The sequence below is a fragment of the Myxine glutinosa genome, chromosome 1 (assembly GCF_964187855.1).
Source record: "Myxine glutinosa chromosome 1, kmMyxGlut1.1, whole genome shotgun sequence".
NCBI lineage: Eukaryota > Metazoa > Chordata > Myxini > Myxiniformes > Myxinidae > Myxine > Myxine glutinosa.
The window spans coordinates 172783448-172797896 of NC_136261.1; the positions used below are offsets into that span (position 1 = coordinate 172783448).

The 14449-nt window shown below is 42.3% G+C and overlaps 1 protein-coding gene across 4 annotated transcripts in view; it reads right to left on the minus strand.

Annotated features, from left to right (window-relative positions):
• Positions 1–8145: 8145 nt before the first annotated feature.
• Positions 8146–14449, minus strand: part of GSR (glutathione-disulfide reductase) — a 112517-nt gene continuing 106213 nt past the window's right edge. For all 4 annotated transcript variants that reach the window (XM_078780225.1, XM_068122480.2, XM_068122470.2 and 1 more), the window contains 3 exons: positions 11653–11784; positions 11417–11547; positions 8146–9270 (listed from right to left, as the gene is read on the minus strand). In XM_078780225.1, the coding sequence (XP_078636351.1) occupies positions 9121–9270; positions 11417–11547; positions 11653–11784 (413 nt within the window). In that variant the 3' untranslated portion in view covers positions 8146–9120. The remainder of the gene's footprint in view (positions 9271–11416; positions 11548–11652; positions 11785–14449) is intronic.

Here is a 14449-nt window from a genome sequence, read left to right on the forward strand (position 1 = left end):
CTTACCGAGCTATGTCCAAAAAACGATTCAACCAATCAGAGAGCAGCGAGCTATCGCGTGTGCCGAACGTGGCGGACACACTCTGCCTCGGATGGCACATTTGAGAGCGTATTCATTTATTTCACGTTTGCAAACTATGTTGGCGCTATGTTGGCGTTAAACTATGTTTTAAAACTAATTAAAACCCCGGGGGGATTGTCACTGTACTCGCAAGCCGTTCGCCGTTCGCTTTGGCGTTGCGAATGGACCAAAACATTTCATGCACCAAACCATTTCATGTAAAGCGTTCGCCGTTCGCTTTGGCGTTGCGAATGAACCAAAACATTTCATGTACCAAACCATTTCATGTAAATAGAGGGGGGGATATAATTTTAGATATAGATATAGTACGGGCATGCCCTAGTATATACAATACTAGCAGAAGTACCCGGCGTTGCCGGGCGGGGGAGGAGGGGTGGGGGGCGGAAGGGTAGGGGGGGGGAAGGGAGGGAAAGGGGAGGGGGGGAAAGGAGGTGAGGTATGGGGGGAGGAGGGGGGGAGGTGGGAGGGAGGAGGAGGGTGGGAGGTGGGAGGGAGAAGGAGATGGGGAGGGGAGGGGGGAAGGGGGAGGAAGGGGGAAAGGGGAGGAGGGAGGAGGGAGGCAGGGGAGGGGAGGAGGGAGGGGGGAGGCCTGCGTGGGAGTATAGCCACTGATCTATAGTATAGCAGGCAGCGTGGAGTCTGGCGGTGAGGATGGAACATCACGTGATCGCTCTGAGCGAATCAGCGAGCTGCTCTGGCACAGGCTGAGATCGGTGTATAATGCTCCTCAATGAAATGCGCTAAGTTAAATATGAATAAAAAATATGGATCTCGTCAACGGAGGTCATTTTTAGGTAGGCCATATGTACTTCCCAGGCTCAATGGCCATGTCTATGCCAAAAATCAAGTACGTGAGTCTCTCCGTTTAGGAGTCTATAGGTAACACACACACACACACACACACACACACACACACACACACACACACACACACACACACACACACACACACACACAGTGTTTTATTTATATATATTGCATACTCTGAATGCAATCTATTTGTGTGGGGATTCATCTTGAGAGATTCATTGTAAAAGCATCGTGAGTTAACTTTATATATTTTATGTGAAATAGATCAAGGTCTCTCTTCTTTAGTGTCTGTATCTAATGCCCTCAATACCACAAACTAATTTTGTTCTGTAAGACAATACACGTGAATTAAAAGATTTTTTACCCTCGCCAGAGGAGAGGACATTGCATTTGGGTCCATTTGTTACTTGGCAAAAAAGTTTTTTTGACAAGTATGTTGATCACTCCGGTTTCTGTGCGTTTGTTTGTCCGATCACTTGTACTTGCCTACAGGTCACAATTTTAAAACTGATCTTCACGAAACTTTACCAAATTGTAGAGTTGGTGGTCCGACAGAATCCTATTTATTTTTGTGGTCAAAAGGTCAACAAAGGCCAAAGGTCAACCATTTTTCTCAAATTTCTAAAATCCTCAATTTTTATCAAATTGACTTGAAATTTGAATCGGATTAACATATTAGTGAACTGAATTCAACCACCAACTAGTTTTGAGATCAATGTAGGCCAAAAGGTCAACATGGGCTAAAGGACAACAACCTTTTCAGATTTCTAAAATCCTCAATTTTCATCTGATTAACTTGAAATTTGAATAGGATTTTCATATCAGCTTACAGACTTCAACCACCAATTACATTCGAGGTCAACATAGGCTAAAAGGTCAACATAGACCATAATTCTAAAATTGTCAATTTAATCCGATTAACTTAAAATTTGAAGACGATTTGCATATCAGGTCACTGAATTCAACCACCAAATATTTTTGAGGTCAAAATGATGCTTTACTGAGTGCCATTCTACTTTGTTCTCTTTTTCCAAGTTTAACTCTATGAGTGATTTTTATGCCTCAGCCCCCGGAGGTGGACGGAGGAATTATGTTTTCGGGTTGTCCGTCCGTCCGTCCGTCTGTATAGGCTAAACCTCGTTTTTCTCAACAAACACAAATCCAATTGAGACGAAACTTTCAGGATAGGAGTGACACCCATGCAGAATGTTTTTATAATTGTGACGTCATAGGTCACGTGGTATGGCAGCCATCTTGGATTAAACGCAAATAATGAAAAAAGTATTTCCCGGAAACCGCTGAATGGAAAAATTTGAAGCTTGGCACATTGTCAAGTACTTCCAATGGGGAACAAAAGCATGATAATGATGACATCATAGGTGAAGTGGTATACCAGTCAAAATGTTTTAATCAAATTCTTTATCCTAAAAATCTGAAATTGCATGCACATCATCTATGACCCATTTGTATTGAAATATTAAATTTATGACATCATAGCTCACATGGTTTGGCAGCCATATTGGATTTAACCTAAAACCTTAAAAAAGCATCTTCTCCCAAACCACCAAATCGATTGACTCGAAATTTTACGTGTGTCATTGACTTGGCATGCCGATTAAAAGATTAGCAAGAAAACATCATTGGTCACATGGGGTGGCAGCCATATTGGATTGAAGGAAAATATTAAATAATTATATCTCTGAAACCGCTTACCCTATCAATGCGAATTTTTACAAATATAATCTAGCACCATTGCTGCATATAGTTTGAAAATGATGATGTCGTAGGTCACGTGGTTGGGCAGCCATCTTGGATAGAAAAACTAACCTTATCCGATCAGCATGAAACTTCACAAATGTGATCCTCTATCCATACATATGCAGATTGTGCATTTAAAAATCTAGTTTAAGGTCATATGTCACGTGATAAGGCAGCTATATTAGCTTGAAAGCCAATATTAAAAAAAAAATCCCTTCTCTGAAACCGCTTCACCGATCGATGTGAAACCTGTCGTGGCTGGTGAAAATATGATACTTGAAAACAGCTGAAGGGATTTCAATCAAACTCGTTTATATTTAGGACAGTGAAAGAGGGCATCCACCCATTATGGGACTATGCGGAGGCATATTGGCGACACAGTCGCATTGCTCTAGCTCATTCGTGTTTGTCTGTCTGTCTGTTTGTTTGTTTGTTCGCACAGAATAAGTATGCTTTTCTCAACAACCATTGGCCCGATTGACAGGCAATTTTCACCATAGGTGTGCCTCCTCTTGCATAATTTTTTTAATAATTTTGACGTCATCGTGGAAAAACCGAAAAACTTTGCATCTCGAAATCTCCGAAAGCGCTGTGTAGAAAAAATTGAGACATGGCTCATTATAATGAACTCTCCATGGGGAATAAAATATGTTAATGGTTATGTCATAGGTGCCTCCATTACGACGTCATAATTCGACAAGTACAAAACTTCATCCGATCAGGATGACATTTCCTCAGCGTCATCTATGGATAAATATGTGGAGAAAAAAAATGACATCATCGGTCACGTGGTTCGGCGGCCATTTTTTTTTATCTCAAAGCCTTAAAAACCCCTTTTATCCGAAAAGACTGAACAGATTGAGGCGATCATTACATGCATGATCGCATACCCATGACAAACAAAAAGTTCCATGACCATGATGTCATTGGTCACATGGTTTGGCGGCTGTTTTTTTTTTTTTGAAGAATAAACCTTTAAAAAGCCACTCCTCCAGAGTGGCTGAACATATCGAAGGGAAACTTTAAAAAAAAAATACTGTATGTTCCGCATACCCTGGCGATAGCATGTTGTCCTTGAATAATTCATACGTCACATGGTTTGTCGGCCACATTGGATTGAACGAAAATCTTTTTTAAATTATATCTCTTGAACCGCATCATTGATCAACGTGAAACTTCAAAGTAATGTAGAAGTCGTAAAGCGGAACAAGTGTTTAAAATTTCAATATGATTGGTCTTACGGTCTGGCAGCCAGAAGTTGTTATTGTTTGAAGAAGAATCTGTACTATATTATCTTCTCCAGCCATGTGAGTTTTCAATATATCTATTAATTATATACTGTTTGGAGTTAGTGGCATCCTGTCTATTAATTATGTACTATCGGAATGTACCTTTCGACACTTTGGACTGTTGAGACCCATTGGACCTTTGACTAACCTTTAAGACCCCACCCCCTACCCCCAAGACCCTTAAGACCACCAAGACCCAAAAATACCCCAAATACCCTGAACTTCCATGAAGAACCAGAGGACCCCGAGGACCCAAATTACCTTGAAGACTCCAAAGACCCAAATCGCAGGACTCAAAACACCCCAATGACCCAAAAGAGCCATAGGACCCCGATGACCCAAAATACTTTGAAGATGCAAAGGGGCTCAAAAGACCCTGAGGACAGCCTCATAAAAATAAATATATTTAAAATACAATACTGAATTCTGTTTTATAATAAGATGTCATGTGTCACGCCATGTCTGATGAAAGTGGGGTTGTACAAAAACACCCCACAAAATACACCACATAAACACGTCCTGGCGAGGGTGTGCAATCTCTGATTGCTCTTTCTTGTTTGTTTTTAAAATCCATTGATATTTCAAATATTTACTGGAAAATATACAATAGCTGTATTAAGCCAAGGTTATCCTTATTATTATATATATAAAACACAGTTTGTGTGTGTGTGTGTGTGTGTAATGTTACCGATAGACTCCTAAACGGAGAGGCTTACGTGCTTGATATTTGGCATAGACATGGCCATTGAGCCTGGGACGAACATGGCCAAACTCAAAATATATGACGATCCATATTTTTTATTCATATTTACCTCAGCGCATTTCAGCGCACGGAATCAATGGAATCAGAGCAGGTGGGCGCTGATTCGCTCAGAGCGATCACGTGATGACGCTATGAACGACGTGACGCTATGAACGCTATGACGCTATGAAAAAAAAAATCGCTATGACGCTATGAACGATATGACGCTATGAACACTATGACGCTATGACGCTATGAAAAAAAACATCGCTATGACGCTATGAACAAAAAAATCGCCCGCTTTGCCAAGGGGCTCGCTCCCCCCCCGTTCCCCTCCCCTCCCCTCCCCCGCCCGGCAATGCCGGGTACTTCTGCTAGTGGTTTATATTTTCTTCTTCTTTCAGCTCTATCACCAGCAGGATGTAGATGTGCTAATACTAACTATTGGAAATGCTTATCCTTATTCTCAATTACATTTGCAAGATCAATATACCTTAGCATTTGCCGCAATGTGCAGAAGTAGCTTATACAACTGTAAGTTTGAGAAGAGCCTGATAACTTCCCCAAATAGTGTATACGCCATTGTAACTACAACGACACTCGGTTGAGAGCATACCTCCACCAGGCTGATCAGTTTACGTTTTGTATCCCACCGATAGGCCTGATCTGGATCTGGACCTGAACCAAAATCTAATCGGCTTGTTCTCGTCACCTAACCAACTCATCCACCTAGCTTCGGCCGAATCTGTCCACAACTTTTTGAGATATCCTGTTTACAGACAGACAGACAAACAGAAGTGAAAACATAACCTCCGTCAACCTTCGGTGGCGGAGGTAATGAATGCCAAAAACAGATGACAGAAATGCAAGCCAGAGAAACTGAGTATGCCAAACCTAGGCTCATGTTCGGATTCGGTTGCCTCATGAGAACTTGCAACTCCATCACCACGTGGAGGCCGCATGGATTAATTTGGCTCAGACTTTGAGAGCAAAGTGTTGTACTCAGCAGTGCTTAGTTCACATCCTGATCTTATATTGTACGCAGCACATTCGCTGCGGGGCAGACACATTGGCTGAGGATGCGACTGTGCTTCTGATGGATTGCCCTCTGTAGGTTAGGACAGGAATTTGTAATTTGGCCATGGTGTCAGCAATAACTCGACTACCCTTCACGAAGGACAACGTGGGATCTTTAACATCCACCAATGAATTCCGGCATACAGGACGTCCAGTACAACGTGTATCCGAGGGACGATGAATCGCACTGCCTGTGAAACACTGGGATGAAGGTTTATAACTGGGCCGAGATTCGATCCCAGGCTGCACAGCTTAGAGGTGAGTATTCGTACCTCTAGGGCCTAGGCCATCCTATCCTGTCAGCCCAACATATGACATGAGAGTATATGACAAGTTTGATCAAAATCATGACATGAGAGTGTCTCATTGTGACAGAGAAGACAAATGGAATATCGTCGAACCCACTGGACGAAGCATGGCAGAACGCAAGGTTGCTCCTTTTTGGGCAATTCCTATCTGTATAATCAGATGTTGACTTTAAGTTTCTTCTTAATGCTATTTCAGTCTTAGAATAAATTGACTTGAGTTACTATACTATGGAAGTTGATAAGAATTAGTAATTCAGCTTGGTCGTGCTTGCTGATCCTTTTCTGATAAGAAGAGATAACACAGAATAGTTTGTGGTACTTGTTGAGCATTGTATTATGAAGGACATCTGCGAATTCTCCAATGACAGATTGCTAATTAATCAACTCAAAGAAATGTAATGAGGGTTTCCTCAAAGTTAGGTAGTATATTTAAATACCTAGAGCTTCCAGGGAAGCAGAACTCTACTGCACTGACTGGACAACTTTAAAGTAGGTCAGTTGTCTGTACTAGATTTGACTTAAATGAAAAGCCAACAACCTTGTGTAATAATTTTAAGGTCCTTGTATCCTTGTGTGGTAAGAGTCTCACACACCAAGTTTGATCAAAATCCATAAATATTTGTGGATGTTAAAGTCTTACCGCCATTTCGGAGCTGAAAACAATATGGCGGCCATTTTGTGACGGATCGGGTTGGAATGCAATAGCAACCTACCTTGTGTGATAAGGGTTAAACATTCTAAGTTTGATAAAAATCTGTTAATATTTGTGGACGCTAGAGTGTTAACGTCGTTTTCATGACCAAAAACAAAATGGTCGCCTAAGTCCGTCATTTTTCAACGGATCGGGCTGAAATGTAATAACAACCTGGTCCTTGGCGTAAGGATGCTGCATGTCAAGTTTGATCAGAATCGGTTGATATTTGTGGACGCTGGAGTGTTAACGTCGAAAAGTTAACGGACGACAGACGACAGACAACGACAGACAACGACGACGATAGATGGAGGGTTCAGTATGTGATGAACTCAACTACACGGTCGTCCAGTTGAGTTAAAAATGTTAATACGACCCTTTGTTACCACAATATATATTGAAGAGCTGAAAGAGTGTCAACATCCAGGTCAATTAACAAAATAATTAAGTTTTTTTTTTTTGGTATACTTAGTCAAGGCTCATATAAGAGCTAACACATAAAACATGTAATAAAGAGAGGGAGACAAGAGGGGGGGGGGGGGGGGGAGAGAGCGAGAGAGAGAGAGAGAGTGCCAGTGCACGACAATAGTAGAGAACAGGGACAGTGGTAGATCTGTGGAAGGGAAAGGGCTGGGGCACACACAGTACATGGGATAAACAAGATGGACACTACATTGGATTTCAGGAAAGAAAACAGAATTTGAAGGAGGTGGATTTTGGGTGTATTACCAGGGGTAGAAAAGATCATGGCTATGGATGGGGAAAGATCAGAGATGGCATTGGACAGCTGTTTTTGGAGATGTCAATGATTCTGAAAGTCCTGGTTTCTTCAGTGTGAAGTCAAGATAGGTGTGAGGCAGGAGCACCAGGCCAGAGGGGAGAGCAGTACCCCCTTTAAGCTGCAGAGGAAAGCTTCGTATGTGGTGAGGAGCTCAGGTGTGCCAAGGAAGGACTTCGCACGACGGAGGATGCCCAGTCAGCGACTGGCTTTGGAGGCCAGCTTGGAAATGTAATTTTCGCAGGAAAGATCATGGCACATAGTGAGACCCAAAAGCTTCAGCGACAGAACTTCTTCAAGAGGATTGTTGAGAAAGTATATGGGAGGGTTTTCCAGACGGTCTTTTCGGAGAGACATAGTGAGAGTGTGAGATTTGTCAGGACTGAAAGACTTGTTCCACTTGTTTGACCAGTTTGTGCTTTTAACCAGGTCATTTCCACATAATTTATCCAGTATTCGGGCATGGGACTATTATTAGGGCATGGCACCACCATTGGGGCATGGCACCATATCTCGGGACCATTGTTTTGACGAATCATTGCCCATTACGCAAAAATAAACAAGAATAGTAACACAAGAACATAATTTTGAAATAACACAACACCTCAGGATGGCATTTCATTGTGCAAAATTACTTTTATTCAAATATATACCAATAATATATCCAGCAACAAATCATTTATGAAGCTCAAAATAAGATTTTTAAAAATAAAAGTCCACAATACAAGCGTCCCAGAGGATGTTGATGAAGTAGTGAACTAACATTTGAGCTGTCCAGCCGGGGTTTAAATCTCTGCCCAACTATAAACTGCTGGATTTGTATTTCGCAGGCATTGCATTGCTTCACAAAGTGCACTGTCCTCGGGATGGATATTAACCCTGGGGAGCCAACCACACTAATTATTAGTGGTGGCCATTAAAAAAGAACATGGTGTATTTTCCTGTAAGAGCGATTAGTCAGTGGACATTAAAGAGAACACGGTGTCTTTTCTGAAGAGCGAGTAAAGAGCAGCCTGACAGAATTTAATATTCCTTCCAACATTAGGTCTGGCCAGCCGGTGGCAAAAGACGTAGGCCGAGCATACACGCTCCATTAGGGCAGCTGACCCCACTAGGTGACATTAATCGGGGCCATTCAAATAGTTGTTGTAGTACAAGTATTATTAGATAAGAAAATTACACAAGCCCAAACTTGTACAAGAAAGATCAAAATAATATTTTCTCACCCGATTAACCCTTCTCGACTCACCCACTTAATCTTCATGTACTTGCAGGTCGATATTATTTCCTTCCCTCTTCCTCTCTCCCCCTTCACCTGCTTTTTCCAACCCTTTATTGTTGTGTACACATATTGCTTGACTGCTCCAATATCAGTGTGCTACCTTCTACACTCAGTAAACTTGCCCTTTCATGAGCCTCGATTTTGTATGCAAAAAAACAATAATGTTGCAACAATGAAATTAAATGCTTTATCAACAGTTTAGGATTAGATAACACGGGTTTGTTTCCTTTGAAGTAATTCAAGAGGAGTTCTATGGTGTGTTCGATCAGGCTGATAGGCAACGATGTCCTCAAAAAGCAAAACTTCATCGCAGTGTCACAAGTTCTTCAGCAGACGTTGGGTGAATGGCTAATGTTGCGTCAAAGTTTGCTTTCGTTGCTCCCATTTGGATAGCGACGGCAAACCCTTGTAAAATCTCATCACATCCCATTCCCTGCATGTGTAATCCAACTACCTGAAATTAACCGCAGAAGACAAAAAAATAATCATTTGTAGCATCAGATATTCCTTCAGCAACATAAAGTAGCTAAAATAGATTCAGTTACAAAATGAATTACAATTGCAACTAGAGAGTTCATAGAACACTATACCCCACGCAGTGTTCAAGTATTGACTTCAATTTCAATATAATAATGATTTTAAAGATTGTTAAAAAAAACAAGTTTAGTGCTACTGAAGTAGTCTTACACATCACCCTTATACACTGTAATAAGATGACGTTGAGTCGCAGTTTAGGACATGGAGGCTTTATTGATCACCGTAGAACGCAGCATCGATCGGCATTGTACATAGCCATAATCGGTGGCCTCTTCACCCCGGTACTGTACCCTCTCACATGCCATGCCCTCTCATGCTTTATATCAATATACATCATGGTTCTTGGAAGTATTATGAAGGCAATTTGTGGTCTACAGCGTTCAACTATATAATTCAATTTGAATAAAGGTTTAAAGAGGTTTAAAGGCATGTATAGGGGGTCGCCGCTATCCATTGTTTCGCATATAGGTCCATCAGTTACTTCGGAACATTTTCATCATACATCCAACAATTATCCGTACTAACATCCATTAGCCGGAAAAGCAGTTACCAAGTGTCCCACCCCACAATACTTTGCGTACTAGCTTCCCGGAGTTCCACCCCAGTATGCACTGTGTCCTCTCCCTCTCGGGCTCTATTTCACACTGTGCATTGTTGAACTAACACCACGACGTACTGTCCATAATATATTTTTTTTTTATCTTTGTGTACGTTACCACGGTAATCATTGAACAATGAGTGGTAAACGAAGTGGTAACGAAAAGGGTGAACCTGCACGTAAACAGCAACGCAGTTGTGTAACTCTGGATGTCAAATTAGGCATAGTGAAACAAAATAAAAATGGTGAAAGACCAGCCGATAATCACTCGCCATCTTGGTTCTCCGCCACCGACTGGTCAAACTATCTTTAAAGAACATCCACGAGGGCATTGCAGATGGAACGGCGTGACGCAAGACATGCCATTCAGGTAATGCAGCCCGTTCTGCAGGAACAGCCGAAGTGGACGCGTCTGCCATGGTGGTCGTGGCGACCGCGGGAGCTCTTCGTGAGGTCCAGTGTGGACACTGCAGGGGATCGCAGCGCGAGTATCGGTTTCATGGCACGAGTGTGTGTGCAGGTACAAAGCCTGGAGCCTGGGTCCATTGGAGAAACCACGTGGCCCAGTGGGAAAGATATAATTTCGAGGGCAACGGACTGATGCAGGCAGCTTGACAGAGACCAATAGAGCTTTTCATGGTGTAAGACTGCTAAATTATCATTATAAAATATTTAAAAGATATGGTAAGTGAGATAAAAAGGTGTTTGGGTTTTTTAATTAGTTTAATTTATCGTATATTTCCTATGTTTTGTGTGGTTCATACATATTTTTGGATTGTTAGTATTGCTGAGTGGTGTTGTATAACACGTAAATCAAGTGTTGGAACACATTCCCCCTTAACCACCGTTCCCCCTTAATTACACGAATATTCCTATGGGGGAAATTCCCCACTATCCGTCGTTTTGTTACAAGTCTAACTTTTTTGGAACACATCTTGGACGTATAGCCAGGCCCCCTGTTCATAAATCAATTCTGGGTTTTACCGCCGTTTTACCCAGTGTTTATTACATCACCCTATCGACCACGTTACATTTGTTCTTCATGCCTGTTGTTTGTGTCCTTTATGACGTCTTTAAAAACAGTACGATTCCTGTTTGGTATGATTTTCAATTCTGTTTGTCTGTCAGGTAAGCAGACAGAGTAAAATATCATATCACTCCACTCTGCGCATGTGGGGTCAGGATGAACTCAGAGCCAAAGTACTGGAAAACGCCAAACTTGTCTTCCTATTCATGTTTAAAATATAACATTCAATTTAAATAAGTTGTTACTCGAACATAAACTGATCAGACAGACATATAGACAGACGGAAATGAACCAATTGCTTAACCCTGCGTTTCGCTTCGCATGCGTGGGGTAAAAAGGCAATGTGACAGAATTTACCACAAACGTTGACCAGGCTTTCGCCAGATGGTGTTAGACATCCTTAAAAAAATTCCTTGTAGACATATCTCAGAATCTTACCTGCTCGTTAGCATTTGCACACACCAGTTTCATCACACATTTTCTCTTGTGCTCCGTCACAGCATAGTATAATGGAGTAAATGTAGAGCGGTACACCTTGATATTTTGCCCATATTTAGCTTCTGCTTCACCTGTTCATGTGAAATGACATTGTTTGAGAAAGATGAAGACAATCAGAGCTTGCAATAACATGCAATAGAACCAGTAGTTTGGCCAGCTGAAAATACAAGACATACCTTCGGTCAAACCGATGGTAGCAATCGGTGGATGACTAAACACAACAGTCGGGATGTTTTTATAGTCCAGCTTTGCATTGGCCTCTCCCCCAAACAACCGGTTGGCAAGCTTCCTCCCAGCAGCAATTGCGACTGAGAAAAACATCGACTGTATCACTCAACTATCCTTTCTGACACATTTGCAAAATATTTTTCAAACCAAGAAGCACGCAGAGATTTAAGAGACAGGAGTACACCATTGCATGATACTTCCTGTTATGTAGGGAGTATGCATTTCATTCCCAAATACTAGGCTGTTCACTTTTATTGTAGAAAACAAGGAATAACACGAGTTTCCCTTTCAAAGCGAGTGGACGGCAAGTTCCGCATTCCTCTATGAGCTACGTTATGTCGATCAGATCGGTTTTGTCCTCCTTTTACTACTGTTCATTAATTTATTACCTCCGCCACCAAATGTGGAGGGAAGGTATGTTTTCATTCCTGTCTGTCTGTTTGTTTATGAACAAGATATCTCAAAACGTTGTGGACGGATTTGGACGAAATTGGGCGTGACCAATTTAGGCAGAGGTAGCGTATGTGACGAGGACAAAATGATTAGATTTTGGTGAAGATCCAGATTCCGATCCGGCTACTAGAATTTTTTAAAGTGATTCTTCACCATTGAGAGATGGGGCTAAATGATATATAGCAGGATATCCCAAAAAGTTATGGATGGATTTGGACTAAATTTGGCAAAGAGGTAGTGTGTGTGACAAGGACGCCTTGATTCAATCTTGGTGAAGATTCGAATCCGGATCCGGATCAGAGAATTCTTAAAGTGATTCTTCACCAAAAAGTGATAGGGCTAAACCGATATATAGCAGGATATCGCAAAAAGTTACGGACGGATTTGGATGAAACTTGGTGGAGAGGTTAGGTGTGTGACAAGGATGAATCGATTCAATTTTGGTGAAGATCTGAATATGGATTTGGATACAATAATTATTTAATTTATTAAAGTGATTCTTCACCAATGTAATTTTAATGTAATTAATTACAACTCATGTAATTACCCGAGGATGAATATATTATATTATTAACCAAGGATGAATACAATATTATATTATTAACTGAGGATGAATATGATTACAATATTATATTATTAACCGAGGATGAATATTATATTATCTGGTCAGGATTTGGGTTTCACCCACACTGCCATACTATTTTTGCAATCTCTAATCGCAGTCCACACAGAATCCTGCAGCTTAACGGCTACACGTGAAAAAGCTGAATGCCTCAACTCTGTGTTTGCCTCTAAATCTTGTGTCCCAAACCGATCCCTCTCTGTACCCACCATACCCAGTCGTACCCAGCTGCTCGTGGACTCTGTGTCCTTTCCTCCTGACAAGGTGGAAAAGGTTCTGTCAACCCTCAACTCTGATTCTGCAACTGGACCTGATGGCATCAGCCCACGGGTCCTAAAATCCTGTTCTTCCACTCTTTCACTCCTTCTCTCTGTTCTCTTCACCCTCTCTTTTGCTCAAGGTCATCTGCCATCTGCTTGGAAATCAGCCAACATCACCGCTTTACACAAAAAAGGTGCAAAAACAGATCCTAGCAACTACAGACCAATCAGCCTTCTCCCAATTATCAGCAAAGTCATGGAATCCATCATTGCTTCGGATATGAAATCTTTCCTCTTCTCCAATGGCTTGATCTCTGATCATCGATTTGGTTTCAGACCAGGTCACTCCACTCTGGACATGCTGCTTCTGCTTTCTCAACAATGGATGGAGGTTCTCAATGCCAAACAGGAAATTAGAGCTGTCTCCCTTGACATATCACGTGCCTTCGATACGGCCTGACACCCCGCTCTGCTCACCAAACTCTCCTTCTTTGGTATCCATGGAAATCTCCACGCATGGCTGGCGGACTTCCTCTCTAGTCGTAGTCAACGTGTGGCCCTGAATGGGTTTCTCTCATCTCCTCTTCTGGTTCAGGCTGGAGTTCCCCAAGGCAGTGTTCTGGGCCCTGAGCTTTTTCTGGTCTTCATCAATGATCTCTCTGACTCTCTGGAAAATCCTCTCTATCTCTTTGCTGATGACTCCACTCTCTGCCGCTCCATTCCTCATCCGTCAGATCGGCAGTCTGCAGCCTCCTCACTCTCTGCAGACCTGGACAAAATCACAGACTGGGCAAACAAGTGGAACATGTCTTTCAATCCTGACAAATCTCACACTTTTACGATGTCTCTCCGAAAAGACCGACAGGACAACCCTCCCATCCACTTTCTGAATAATCCTCTCCAAGAAGTTCTGTCACTCAAGCTTTTGGGTCTCACTATCTGCGATGATCTTTCCTGGGAAAACCGCATTTCAAATCTGGCCTCCAAAGCCAGTCGCCGACTGGGCATCCTCCATCGTGCGAAGTCCTTCCTTGGCACACATGAGCTCCTCACCACACACAAAGCTTTCATCCGCAGCTCAATGGAATACTGCTCTCCCCTCTGGGCTGGTGCTCCTGCCTCACATCTAGCTCGTCGTCACGCTGTTGAAACCAATGCATTCAGAATCATTGGAATCTCCCACGATGAAGCCAACTCCGAGGGCCTTTCACTCACTCACCGCAGGCAGGTTGGTGGTCTTTCTGTATTCCACCGACTCCACTCTGGCCTTGATCCCCCAGCTCTCTCTGTGCTCTGTCCCCCAAATATTCGTACAGGTTGCACAAGATCTGCCAGCATCCCTCTTCTGGTGAAACTGCCAAAATCTAGGCTCTCTGCTCACCTTCATTCCCCTTTTCTCCCACCTCTGGA